This window comes from Marmota marmota, unplaced genomic scaffold, assembly GCF_001458135.2.
Source record: "Marmota marmota marmota unplaced genomic scaffold, marMar, whole genome shotgun sequence".
Lineage (NCBI taxonomy): Eukaryota > Metazoa > Chordata > Mammalia > Rodentia > Sciuridae > Marmota > Marmota marmota.
In genome coordinates, this window is record NW_025999842.1 from 46309031 (window position 1) to 46324426 (window position 15396).

At 30.8% G+C, this 15396-nt stretch overlaps 1 protein-coding gene across 8 annotated transcripts in view; it reads left to right on the top strand.

Annotated features, from left to right (window-relative positions):
- The window catches only part of Lama2 (laminin subunit alpha 2), a 559330-nt gene that overhangs the window by 219884 nt on the left and 324050 nt on the right, over window positions 1-15396 (top strand). For all 8 annotated transcript variants that reach the window (XM_048798152.1, XM_048798156.1, XM_048798128.1 and 5 more), the window contains exons 8-10: window positions 636-814; window positions 10958-11057; window positions 15200-15360. In XM_048798152.1, coding sequence (XP_048654109.1) covers window positions 636-814; window positions 10958-11057; window positions 15200-15360 — 440 coding nt within the window. The remainder of the gene's footprint in view (window positions 1-635; window positions 815-10957; window positions 11058-15199; window positions 15361-15396) is intronic.

Here is a 15396-nt window from a genome sequence, read left to right on the forward strand (position 1 = left end):
TGTGAAGGCCTGTGGCCCTGGTGAGAAGTGCAGATTCTGGAACCTAACTTCAGAATTTGATTTCCAATACAAATTAGGTTAGCTTTTTTAAGTTAGGGTACTTATTTGTGGCTTGGGTTCCTAATACATGAAAAGAGATTTATTTCAATTTAAATCCACTGTAATAACCATAAAACAATTAGAATAGAGTCTGGCATATAAAAAAAGTAAGCTTTAGTTGTTACTAGTAGTAAAGGAAAAGAATTATAACCTGAATGTTCTTTTTTACATGTAGTGTCTAACACTGAAATTCATATATAGTAATTATTCATTACAGATGACCTAGTTGCTAATAATTCAGTACTATCATTCAATAATTTATATTTTATTATAATAGGAAATTGTAGGCTGAACTATGTGAACCTGTTTCACTTTTATAAATCAAAAGTCAGTAAAATATCATCAGTTTCATGATTCAGCTTATATTTTGATCATTTCATATTTCATTAAAAGCACAAACTTATTAATATATCCAATAAATCCAAATATTTTCTAAATGTATTTGTGTGTGTATGATAAATTATAACAGAAAATACTTTTTAAATATGTCTGAAATCTGAAATTAATGTTTGCTAATTTGTTATTTTCTAATGTAGCATGCAATTGCCATGGAAAAGCTGAAGAGTGCTATTATGATGAAAATGTTGCCAGAAGAAATCTGAGTTTAAATATACATGGAAAGTACATCGGAGGGGGAGTATGCATTAACTGCACACAAAACACTGCTGGTATAAACTGTGAGACATGTATTGATGGCTTCTTCAGACCCAAAGGGGTAAAGTATGTTTTTATATCACAGTTATTTTTGCTTTTTCAAATGAAGACATAGGATGCAAAAAATAATTTTGACAGGATTTCTAAGGAGTTAGACTTCAAATTTTAAAAGGTGACCAGAAATTTTCATCATTGAAGCTGATATAAATATTTAAGGATATAAGATATTTGAATAGCCCTAGAAAATTTTATTGTGCCTCATTCCAGTCAATACTCGCCCACAGAAAACTCTATTCAAGTTTTTATTTTTTCAAGTAGTTTTTTTTTTTTAAATTAGTGTCATATGGATGTACATAATAGTGAGATTCACTATGTTATATTCATATATGTACATAGAAAAGTTAGGTCAGATTCATTCCACTGATGTTCCCTGTCAGATCCTTCCTCCCTTTCTTTCATTGTCCTTTGTCTACTCCTCTGATCTTACTTCTGTTCTTTTTTAAACCACCCCCTCTAATTTTGGATTAGCTTCTGCATATCAGAGAAAACATTCAACTTTGGTTGTTTTTTGTTTGTTTGTTTGTTTTGTTTTTTGTTTTGACTGGCTTATTTCACTTAACATGATAATCTCCATTTCCATCCATTTACCAACAAATGCCATAAAGACATTCTTCTTTATATCTGAGTTAACACTCCATTGTGTGTGTACATTTTAATATATGTATCGCATTTTCTTTAGCCATTCATCTGTTGAGGGGCATCTAGGTTTGTTCCACAGCTTAGCTGTTGTGAATTATGCTGCTATAAACAATGATGTGGTTTCATCACTGTAGTATGTTGATTTTAAATCCTTTGGACATGTATCAAGGAATGGGTTAGCTGGGTCATATTGTGGTTCCATTCCCAGTTTTCTAAGGAATGTCCGTACTGCTTTCCAGAGTGGTTTGTATAAGAGTATCATTTTCCTCACATCCTCCCCAGCAGATTTTGTTACTTGTATCATTGAAAATTGACATTCTGACTGGAGTGAGATTAAATTTCAGTGTAGTTTTAATATGCATTTCTCTTATTGCTAGAAATGTTAAATATTTTGTCATATATTTGCTGATCCTTTGTATATTTTGTTATGAGAAATATCTATTTAGTTCCTTTGCCCATTTATTGATTGGGCTATTTGGTTTTTTTTTTTTTTTTTGGTACTAAGTTTTTGTGCTCTTTTTATATCCTGGTTATTAGTGTTCTGTCTGAGGAGCAGATAGTAAAGATTTTCTCCCATTCTGTAGGTTCTCTCTTCCTGCTTTTGATGGTTTCCTTTGCTGTGAGAAAGCTTTTTAATTTGATGCCATCCACTTATTGATTTGCAATTTTACTTCTTTGCTTTAGGAGTCTTATTAAACAAAATAAAAGTAAGTTCCTGAGCTGACATGTTGGAGTGTTAGGCCTACATTTTCTTCTAGCATGTGCAGGAGTTCTGGTCTAATTCCTAGGTCTCTGATCCACTCTGAGTTGAGTTTTGTGCAGGATGAGCAATATGGGTTAAATTCCATTCTAATACTTATAGATTTCCAGTTTTCCCAGCACCATTTGTTAAAGAAGCTATCTTTTCTCCAACATATATTTTTGGCACCTTCATGTAATATGTGGTAACTGTATATATGTGGGTTTTTCTCTGTGTGTTCTATTCTATTTTATTGGTCTTCATGCCTGTTTTGGTGCTAGTATCATGCTGTTTTTGTTACTGTACCTCTGTAGTATAATTTGAGGTTTTGTATAAAATATTGGCAAACTGCATACAAAAACACATCAAAAAGATAGTATACCATAATCAAGTTGGATCCATCCCAGGGATTCAAAGTTGGTTCAGAATACAGAAATCAATAAACGAAATCTACTAAATAAATAGACTTGAAGACAAGAATCACATGATGATCTCAATAGCCACAGAGAAAGCATTTGACAAAGTATAATACCCATTCATGTTTAAATCACTAAAAAAAGCTAGGGATACAAGAAACATGTCAACATTGTAAAGGCTGTATATGACAAACCTAAGGCCAACATTATTCTGAATGGTGAAAAACTAAAATCATTTTCTTTAAAAATATGAACAAGTCAAAGATGTCCACTTTAATCAATTTTATTCAACATAGTCTATGAAAATCTAGTCAAAATATAAGGCAGGAATAGTAAATTAAATAATACTAGTAGGAAAAGAAAATCTCAAATTATCTGTTTCCCAATGATAAGATCCTATATTTAGAAGACCTGAGAAACACCACCAAAAGGCTTCTAGAGCTCATAAATTAATTTATCAAAGTAGCAGGATACTATAAAAGCAACACCCATAAATCATTCCTGTTCCTATTCATTCCAAAGATGAATCTGCTGAAAAAGAAATTAGGAAAATTGTATAACTCATTATTACAAGCAGAGTTTTTATAATAAAGAGTTACTAAAATTTTTAACCTGGTAAAGTCTTTTATTCTTTGCTACTTTCTTTCAATTCTTTTGTTTTGCCATTCTTTTAAGAATATTTATTCTAATTTGTTATATATGACAGCAGAATGCATTTCAATTCCTATTACACATATAGGGCACCATTTTTCATGTCTCTAGTTGTAACAAAGTAGAGTCATACCATTTGCATCTTCATACATGTACTCAGGGTAATGATGTCCATCTCATTCCACCATCTTTCCTACCCACATGCCTTCTTCCCTTCCCTTCCTTCCCCTTTGCCCTATCTAAATTTCCTCCATTCCTCCCATCCCCCCCAATCCTCACCATGGGTCAGCATCCTCATTTCAGAGAAAACATTCAGCATTTGGTTTTTTGGGATTTGCTTACTTCCCTTAGCATAATATTCTCCAACCCTATCCATTTATCTGCAAATGACATGATTGTATTTTCTTTTAATGCTGAGTAATATACCATACTTTCTTTATACATTCATCTACTGAAGGCTATCTAAATTGGTTTCACAATTTTGCTACTGTGAATTGGACTGCTATAAACATTGATGTGGCTGTGTCCCTGTAGTAGGCTGTTTTTAAGTCTTTTGTGTATAAACCAAGGAAGTAGTGGGATAGCTGGGTGAAATGGTGGTTCCATTCCAAGTTTTCCAAGGAATCTCCATAGTGCTTTCCATATTGGCTGTACCAATTTGCAGTCCCACCAGCAATGTATGAGTGTGCTTTTTCCTCATATCCTTGCCAACACTTACTGTTGTTTGTATTCTTAATATCTTCCATTCTGACTGGAATGAGATGAAATCTTAGAGTAGTTTTAATTTGCGTTCCTCTAATTGCTAGAAATGTTGAACATTTTTTCATATATTTTTGATTGATTGTATATCCTCTTCTGCAAAGTGTCTGTTCAGTTCCTTGACCCATTTATTGATTGGGTTATTTGTTTTTTTTTGTTGTTGTTTGTTTGTTTGTTTGTTTTTTTGCTGTTAAGATATTTGAGTTCTTTATGTATTCTGGAGATTAGTGCTCTATCTGATGTGTATGTGGTAACAATTTGCTCCCATTCTGCAGGCTCTCTTTTTACTTCACTGATGTTTCTTTTCCTGAGAAGAAGCTTTTTAGTTTGAATTCATCCCATTTATTGATTCTTGATTTTATTTCTTGTGCTATAGGAGTCTTATTAAGGAAGTCGGGGCTTAATTCCACATGATAGAGATTAGGGCTTACTTTTTCTTCTATTAGATATAGAGTCTCTGGTTTAATTCCTGGGTCCATGATCCACTGTGAGTTGAGTTTTGTGTATGGTGAGAGATAAGGGTTTAATTTCATTTTGTTGCATATGGATTTCTAGTTTTCCCAGCACCATTTGTTGAAGAGGCTGTCTTTTCTCCAATATATGTTTTTGGTACCTTTGTCTAATATGAGATAACTATAATTATGTGAATTTGTATCTGTGTCTTCTATTCTGTACCATTGGTTTACAGGTTTATTTTGGTGCAAATACCTTGCCATTTTTTGTTACTATTCCTCTATAGTATAGTTTAAGGTCTTGTATAGTGATGCCACCTGCTTCATTTTACTTGCTAAAGATTGCTTTGGCTCTTTGGGGTCTCTTATTTTCCAGATGAATTTAATGATTGCTTTTTCTATTTCTATGAGGAATGTCACTGGGATTTTGATTGGAATTGCATTGAATCTCTGTAGTGCTTTTGGTAGTATGGTCATTTTGACAATATTAATTCTGCCTATCCAAGAACACGGGAGATCTTTCCATCTTCTAAACACTAGAAAAACTTAGGATATCAGGAACATGTCTGAACATTGTAAAAGCTATCTATGCTAATCCCCAGGCCAACATCATTCTAAATGGAGAAAGATTGAAAACATTCCTCCTAAAACTGGAACAAAGCAGGGATGCCCTCTTCCACCACTTCTATTTAACATAGTTCTTGAAACTCTAGCCAGTGCAATTAGACGAAAGAAATTAAAGGGATATAGACAGAAAAAGAAGAACTCAAATTATCACTGTTTGTTGATGACGTGATACTGTACCTAGAGGATCCAAAAACTCCACCAGAAAACTTTTAGAACTAATAAAGGAAATCAGCAAGGTAGTAAGATATAAAATTAACACCAATAAATCAAAGGCATTTCTGTACATGAGTGACAAATCCTCTGAAAGAAAACCACTCCATTTAAAATAACCTCAAAAAAATAAATAAAATACTTGAGAATCAACTTCATGAAAGAGATGAAAAACCTCTGCAATGAAAACTACAGAATGCTAAAGAAATAAATTAAAGAAAAGTTATTTAATTTTATCAGATGCTTTTCTGTATCCAGTGAAATAAATCTAATTGTTCTTATATGTTAATGTGGTAAATCTGCATTGATTTTTAAAATATTGAACCAACTTTGCATTTATGGGGTAAATACCACCTGATTATGAAATATAATCTTTATTTATTAGATGATTTTACTTAATTAAGGATTTTTATATTTTTGTATAAGGCATATCATTCTAAAGTTTAATTCTTTTGTAATGCCTTTGTCAGTTTTTGAATTGGCATACAGTGGTCTCAAAAAATGAATTTGAAAATGTTTCCTTATTCTATGATTTCTAAAATTACTCATGTAAGATTGAAATTAAATGGAATTAAGGAAGTGGTATTAATTGTTTTTAAACGTTTCTTATATTTTTAGAACAGAATTCCCTACTAAAACTATCTAAGCTTTTTGTTTTCTTTGTAGAAAAACATGTGGTAATGAAATTAATTTTTATTGGTATAAAACTATATACACTTTGTATTTTGTCCACGGATCAGTTTCGATACATTGACATTTTCCAAGTATTAGTTTAATTTAGATAAGTTGTCAAATTTTGTGATACAATATTTTTCCTTAATATCCCCTTATTCTTCTTAAATTCTAGAGTATGTATACTGACACCACTTCCTTAATTCCTAAAAGTTTGAATTTTATTTTTCTCCTTTTTTTTCTGATCAGTTTTGATAGGGGTTTATCAGTTTTCTAAATGTTTTTCAAAAATTTTTTTTTACTTTTTTCTATATTTATTGATTTGTATTTTTGCAATACTTATATTATTCCTCTAACGTGTTTTAGTTTTCAATTTTTTATTATCTTACTACCTAACAACAAAGAAACAGATTATTTTGAAGCCATTTTTATTATAATATACATATTCAGATATAAATTTTCTTCTAGTAAGTACTTTTAGCTGCTTCCCATAATTTCAGAAATGCTTTATATCCATTATTATTTATTTAAAATGATTTCTAATTCTTATGATTTCATTTTTTTAAAATTTAATTTCCAAGTATTTGGATGTTAGTTGTTTGATTTCCAAATATTTAGTCTTTCTCAATAAATCATATATTTATTGTGGTCTACACTGAATATCATATTATCTGAGAATGTAGTAGTTAAGATGCCAAACTCTGGAAGTTTATTGATACTTATTTGTGGCTCAGTGCATAGTCTCTTGGTAAATGATTATGTGTACCTGAGATAGTTTGTCCTGACATTTTTTACTTCTGCACATATAGATCCATTCAATTTATGATTATGGATTCTTGCATTTCATATTTTTTTTTTACTATTTCTTCATGTATTTGAAGTACTGTTATTAGGTGCAGTCACATTTCAAAATTTTTATATCTTTACATTTTATATCTTATAAGTAGACATTTTAATAATTATGAAGATTTCTACTTAATCTCAGGTAAAACTTTTGGTCATAAAATCAACTCTGTCTCTAATTAATAAAGCTACAACAGCTTTCTTATGCTTACTCTGCATTTACATGTTTTTGATTTTTTACTTTCAACCTATTGGTATCTTCATTTAAAAGTAGATTCCTGTATAACTAAAATGAATCAATAAAAAGTGTGTTTCTGCTAATAAAAAATAGTAGATCGCTTATAAATAATTATATAGGTGGGTGTTTTTATCTTGGCAATTGCACTTTTTAAGTTGTTTATTCCATGTATACAACATAGTTACTATTATGGATAGGTTTTGCTATGTGGTTTTTGTCTCAGAAACTTCTTAGCCTACATTTTTTCCTGTTGTCTTTTGTGTTATACACAACTATTTTTCACTATTCCACTTTACTTCTTCTGTCATCTTTTTAGCTATAACCTTGTGTATTATCTTTTTATAAGTTCATGCTATAGTGATTGTAATACATATATTCTTAAATTAGCACTATCAGAGTAACTAATATGATATTTCACATACAGTTAGGAAAACTGCAATAGCATAGTTCAATCTATGCCTCTCTTTGGGGCTTTTATTTTCCTTTATTGCTTGTAAGCCCCACAGTACAATATTGTAATTTTTGTTTCGATTCGTGTTTTAAAAAAAGAAATGAAGAAAAAAGAATTTTACAAATATATACACACACATACACACATACATACATACATACATACACTGACACACATCACAGTCTACAGTTAAAATGTGTGTTATACATATACACATATTTATATGTGTGTATACACATACACACACATATACATCCACACATACACACACACATGAACATATATATATACATGTGCCATTTATAATAACCTTCAATTCTACCCTGTCAATTTGTCCTTTGCCTGAGTAACTTCTTCTACAGAATTACTAGTTATAAATTATCTTTTAAGATATTTTACTTAAAGATATCTGAAAATGTCTTTACTTCCATCATAGTTACAGAAATGGGTTTTTTTTCAGAACTTTAATGTAGTACCTTTTCTGAATTTTTTTTTAATGAGAATGCAATCATCCTTTGTCTATTTGTTTTTCTTGAGATTTTTATTTCCTATTTAGTACATTTTAGGCCATTAGTTCTTTAAAAAATAAAGACTCATTCTTTCTCCTTTACTTCTAGGACTCCATCTATATATATTTAGCTTACTTGGTTATATCCTATAGGTCACTGATGCTAATTTCTTAAAAAATGTATCTTTTCCTGTTCTCTAGATTTGATAGTTTAATATATCTGATGTTAAGCCATTAAATTGCCACTTTTCTTTCTGCCATTTCTAACTGGCATTAAGTATATCCAGTGAATTTTAAAACTGAGATGTTTAATTTTCAGCTATCTGGAGTTCTCAAGTTTCTTACAGTTTCTGTTTCTCTACTAAAATACTCCATGCATTCACTCATTGTAAATATCATTTATTTTATGTTGGATATACTTGCAGTACCTGTATTGACTTCTTTGTATGTCAATTTAAATGCCTGAGTCACCTCAAGATCTACTTTTATTGACTTCTTTTTCTTAAGCAATGATCACATTTTTTGTTTCTTTTAGAACTAATAATTTTATTTTCATAGGACATTTTGGATAACACAATGTAAAGAGCCTAGATTTTGTTACCTTCCTCTGAAGATTTTCAGTTGTATCCTAGTTGGTAGTCAGTGCACCATATAACACCTGGAAATTGTGAGGCTTGTTTTTACCCTTTGCTTGGTCAGTTTGATGGAATCTCAAGGTGTTCATCTAACCATGTTGATTTAAACTCCAACTTCTGATTATTTTATGATATGCTGCACCTGAAAATTGCTCAGGTGATTCAGCTTTCTGGTCATTGCTTTTTACTGAATTCCTTGGCATTTTCTTGAAGCATCTTTAATAATGGATTAGTTAAGCATTTGTGGGATAATGATATATAGATTTTGGTTCTGTCCCTCTGTTAATATGGATCTTCTTCTGTACAATTTTTTCCCCTTAAAACATCAAATTCTTCCAGTTTTTGCCTGTTTTCAATTGTTCTTACACATCCTCAAGATTCAAGCTTGTCCTCTGATTGTGTGTTGCCCCATGTAAGACACTGCCATAATTGGAACTACAAGGTTGATCAAGTTTTTATTAAAAGTCAAGTAATGAATCTGCCCCTAGGGTTTGGTACTTTGATACTTATAAAAATACTTATGCTAAACTAAATTTTTAAAAAACACATATTTTGCAAGCACTTAATATTTGGGCAGAAATAAAATTTTATGTATTGAAACTTATAAGTAAAGTAATTTATTTCTATGATCATCTTAAAATTGTCTTAAATTTGATTTTAGATTTATTGACTAAACAATGCACATTTTATTTATAAATTGATATATTTTGTATATGAAATACATATAAAACAATATTTAATTAAAAAGCCATTTATGAATCAAAATTATTACTTTAATAAAATTAAAAATCAAGGTAAAGTAGATATGTTTATAGAATCTCATAAATTAGAAGTTTTCCTGAACAATCTGATTCACTTATATTCTTCCAATTATCACAAGACATGATAATGAATTAAAAGGGCTTAGTTTACTAAAGCTCATCATTAAGATCATAAATCATATTTATGAGTCTAAATTTTATTCAATAGAATTTTTTGGTAATATGCTACTGAGGGTGTGCATTGTTTTGTTTTGTTTTAGTGCCCTGATAGTTCTTCTGGATAGAAAGACCTCTTTCAAATTATTTACTCATGTATTCATATATCCAACTCCACTTTAAATGTCCCTTTTTTTTTGGAAAATATTATTTGACTTTATTGTGTTATAGTGGTATCCTTCTTCTTTTTCTCAATAAGGTTCTGTTTGTTTGTCGTTTTTATCACTGTGTATATTTTCTTCAACCCCAGTCTTTCACATCTGTAACCCCTGCAAGCTCATTTCAGGTAGAGACCATGACTCTTATATTAGCTATGCAGTTCTTACTTCAAAATGGGAAAAGAATGAATGAGTCTAAAGCAAATGATGATTTTGGAACTGCTCTGTGATCTTAACTGATTCATATTCAATCACATGAGTAAGCAACTGTGATTTTAACATTCTGATTTATATTAGCAAATGAATTAAGTTTAATTACAAATATATATGAAAGGTATATTTTATTGGTGGAAAATGTTTACATATATATTTAGTAGCATTTCAGTATTTTCTGGACAACTGATTTAGGTATTTTTATTCTTTTCCTATTCCATCTGGAAAACAAATGTTTCATATATAGTATATGAATGTAGTCTAGGTTTATTTCATTAAGATATTCTAACAGGAAAAGTTAGTAGTTACATTAATCATTTAATACATGCCAGATTCTTATGAGATTTTTATATATTATTCCTTTTAATTTTGATTTATGTAACATCACTGTAGTTGTTTTTATTACCCTTATATTACAAGAAAGTAAATAAATCACACACAGCTTCACAGCCAGTAAGTGGTCACACTGGGATATAATCTGAAGTTTTCTTAATGACCCAGGTCACATTGTTTCCTCTCAGGTTACGCAGCCTAACAGTCAGGAAGGCCTCATTATAAAATATATATTAGAATATACCCAATAAATATCATTGTTATTTTTCTCTGTTATGTTGACAATACTGTGGTGATAAAAGAGGTGCATCCTTAAATGCATAGTTTTTAAAGTCTCTTTATCAGGGATTTCCTCTACAAAATTCAACAGTGGATTAAAAGAGATGATATTTAACTGCTGAATATAGGTAACAAACAAGTTTATTGTATCATCTTCTCTATGGATAGAGTTAGAAGAACTTGATTTTAGAAATAGCATGTGTACTAAAGTTCATTTCTTGTAATTTTTCTCAAAATAGTTTATTCTGTATTATTAAAACCAGTTTGTCCTTAAAAGTGGCTGAAATGAAAAATATTGCTGTTTTTATTACATGTGATGAAAAATATTTTAATATTTTTATTAGGTATCACCAAATTATCCAAGACCATGCCAGCCTTGTCATTGTGATCCCATGGGTTCCCTGACTGAAGTCTGTGTCAAGGATGAGAAATACGCTCGCCGAGGTGAGAGCCGCAGAGAGCCACTGCCCTTAGGAAGTCACAGGGAAGGCCAGCCTCCAGCATTTTCAGAACAACTCACAGTGAATTCCACTCACATGATGTACATCCTTCAATTTATCAATGTATCAGTTTTCCCTGCAGGGAACAGATTTTGTTGTGTCGAAAATTAGTTTTATGTGAAATTATAATCTCTTAAAAGCAAGAAGAGTTTAGTCATTTGTTTATATATTTATTATATATGGACAGATACTCATACACACACACGGATATAGACACACTTGCAGAGTTATGTGTCTCTTAACAATGGCATAAATTCTGAGAAACTTGTCATTAGGTGATTTTGTTGTTGTATAAATGTCCTAGAATGTACTTGTACAAACTAAAACTTTATCAGGCAATATAATGCTATGAAACCACGACATCAATAGTATATGTGGTCTTTCCTTGACCAAAATGACATGCAGTGCATGACTCTTTGTGAATGTGACTGTGTGAATGTGTGTGTGTATGTGTGCATGTGTAGAGAAACAGGGAGAGACTGTGACTCAATCACAAGTGGGTGATGTCTCTACATTATTTTGTGTGTCTCATTATTTATTAGATAGTTTTGTAGCCTCTGTGGCTGCTAGTGTAAAATGACAGCATTCACTGAAGGGTGTGTATGCTACAATGGAAAGAAAACAGGGAAGAGCATATAGTGAAATGGAAGCAATAATACGGAAAGCAAGAAGTGTACATAAAGAGCTATAAAAGATAGTAGTCATGAGTCAAAGGGAAAGAGGCTGATATTCACTTAAGCCAAATACTTTGGGAAATAAAATCCACAATGAACTCCAAACCTCAAGGAATCAAATGCCAACCTAACTCCTTAGTATAAAATGCTTGGGAGCTACTTCTAGGGTAGTCATTTGCCAAGTTTAAGTAGGAAATTCGTAAAATGTATCTGTAGCTATTTCTTTATATCTCAAAGAGTGAATTCTTGTCTTCTTTGGAAAGACTAAAATAAATCATGGCTACAATGTAGGTTTTTTTTCCCCTCTAATGACTTTAGAGTAGAAAGACTGGCAGTGTTTCTCTGGTATAGTTCAGCCTACCTACTTTCTTTATAAGACTGCAGACTTGCTTAGCAATTTGAGCATTAAATGCAGTCTTAAATCTTCAAAGATTAAAAGCTAATGTGTTTTAATATTCTAGTAATGATTACTGAGGTCACTTTTCATTTTAAGACCCCTTTCCTTTTTCTTTTCTTTTTTGTTTCACTAACAACAAAATCACAGTGTTATTTTCAGCAATATCATTTATCTCCTGCATGCTTTTAATAAGTATATCATTGTTGAAAAAGTTATGTAAAAATGTAAGAAAATAACTACAATGCAGTGGAAATTCAGCAGAGATACTACTATTAACATTTTTCATGGTTTTGTCATAATGTATAGAGATTTTTTATAATGCTTCTTTTTACTTTACATATGAGTTTTCTTATAATCACCAAAACCTTCTCTAAAATCTGTTTTCAGCACCTAAATAATACATTAGAATATGGTTATACCACAATTACCTACTGAATTTAATGTAGACATTATTATTTCCAATTTTTGTGTATTATAACCAATTATTTAATGAACACCATTGTATATAACTATTTTTCAATTGAAAGAATATGTGGTGCATGATTTAAAAGGAAGGGAATAAAATAGCAGGCAATAGTGTCCTTGTTGATCTCCTTACCTCCGGTCTTCTTTCCAAATTTAACCATATTGAGTTTTTTCTCCTTTTCAGTTCCTGTAAATTACTTCCAGTATCTAAACAATATTCCCATTCAAGCATTTTGTCAATATAACATATTGCATATTGATTCCATATTGAAATGCAATGAAATGTGTTATTCATACCACCTACCTTTTATCCACTATCCATACCTTTTTAATATATATTTCTCCTAAATATCTTCATTATGATAAATAGAAAGCTTAAATATTTTATAACCTTTTGAATTTTGACTCTATCATGAGGTCCTACAATGACAGATCAGAAAAGTATCATCCTTACATTGTGCCTTGCCAGGTGTGCCAATTACATACTTATCTTTTCAAAGATTTTACCAAGTTATATTTGTGGCTTTAGATTAGTAATTAATTATTATAATTTAAAAATGTAAGCATAATCAAGATTGGCATTATTATCATCATTGGCATTAATATCAGATGCATATTATTCAATACAGACCTGAGTTGTAAAATTGGTCACACACTTGTAATACACTTTACCTTCAGACTTGGTCTGATTTCATGATCTCTTTAGGAAAGAATCCAAGATGTAGTCTAATGGTTTGAACTACTTTATCAAATTGTGTCACTAAGCAGTGAAAGAAAATATATTCCACTGCCTCTTTGGCATTAATTTGATTACTAATAAAATATAAATGTTTCTTTTGTGAATTATCTGTTTTCTTTGTTTTCTGTCAGTGTAAGGTAGTCTTAAGATTTTTAAAAGCCCTTTAAATATTAAAAATAATAATAGGTCCTATTTGTTATAAACAATTTCTGTGTCTCACTGGTGTTTATAAGAATTTCTAACATATAGTACTTAAATAATTTTTATATAATCAGCTCTCAGAATTCAGATAATTGTCTTTAGCTATAATCCTGGCACTATGTGAGATTATTATATTATAATAATATGTCCTATTTGTTATAAACAATTTCTGTGTCTCACTGGTGTTCATAAGAATTTCTAACATACAGTACTTAAATAATCTTTATATAATCATCTCTCAGAGTTCAGATAATCGTCTTTAGCTATAATAATGACACTATGTGAGATTATTATATTTTAAATGTTTTTCTAAACTGAGTTTCTTCCTACCCTTTATAATCTTAGCGCTATTGTATCCCCAAATTAGATGAATGTATTTATTTCCTTCATTTATGATTTCCTTTTATAATACCTAATTGATTAATCTATCCGCAAATGATTTTGGTATTTTATAAGGAAAGTTTCCATCCATATTTTGTTTCTGAATAATTTCTTTTCTTTCACTGATATTAATACTATATCTTGAAACATATTAAATATGATTACTTTATATTCTGTATATATTAGTAGTGCCATTGTTACCTGAGTCTGATTCTGCAGTTTGCTAATCATTGAAGTTTCATTTTCTAAAATATTTTATAGGTATGTGTCGTATGTGTGTGTTGGTGTTGTGATATATGTATGTTCATGCTTGTGTGGGGTTGCCCTTTCAGAAGCTTTGAATTTGTATGAGATTCTCTGATATGACTTCTTAACTTATATAGGACCTAGGATTTTTTATTATTGTTATTGTTGTTTTCTTCCTCGCCTCTTTTTTTTTTTTGCATGGACTATATTTTCTTAATTTGCTTTTAACTTTTCTGAATTTTGAAGGTCTATTACCTGTATATATTTGTTTGGCATTTTTTATATTTTTCTAATCAAAGACATGAAGGGCAGGCAATATCACTGATGGTATTACTGAAGAAGATTCTAAGGGCATTCATGGAGATAAAATTTATACTTTATTTTTCTCTGTATAAAAAATAAAAATGGAATTTTAAGCTGCATGTATATCCCTCTTCTATTTATTTGTATGTCCAAAATATCTATTTCCATGAATACTTTCAGTCTTTTCTTCAGTAACACGACCATGACATTGTCTTTAGACCATCACTCCTGAATTGTTGTCTTAAGTACCATATCTTCATTCTCAAGGCCTTTGCCCATCTTGTGTTAGTGTGATGGGGTAGGTTTCTTGATCTATTAGGATGCACAAGTTAATACTTATTCTTCCCAGTATAGTCTCATTACCTAAGATTGTGTGGAAATTGCTATATTCTGACTATTGTTATAATTTTACTATAGCCTTGGTGGATGGTTTATGTAGTAGTTTGAAAGTTCATCTATCTTTTTTCATCCTTAATCTCTTGAAAGGTATTTAGAAGTTGCAGATTATGATAAATGTAGCAAACTTCCTTTTGAATTTGGTACCCAATAGCTATAACTATTGATGGACATCAAGAATCTAATGTTTGTGTCAAAATCAGCTCCTAAAGATTACTGTAAGAAAGCTTTGAGAATCCAAATTATGTATTTGTTTTTAAAATATGTGGTGCCTCTTCCCTTAGGTCTGGCACCTGGATCCTGTCACTGCAAAACTGGCTTTGGAGGAGTAAGCTGTGATCGGTGTGCCAGGGGCTACATGGGTTACCCAGACTGCAAACCCTGTAACTGCAGTGGCTCAGGGAGCACAAATGAGGATCCTTGTTTTGGTCCCTGCAACTGCAAGGTACATAGATTATTCTAGTAATGTTCCACGGTCAAG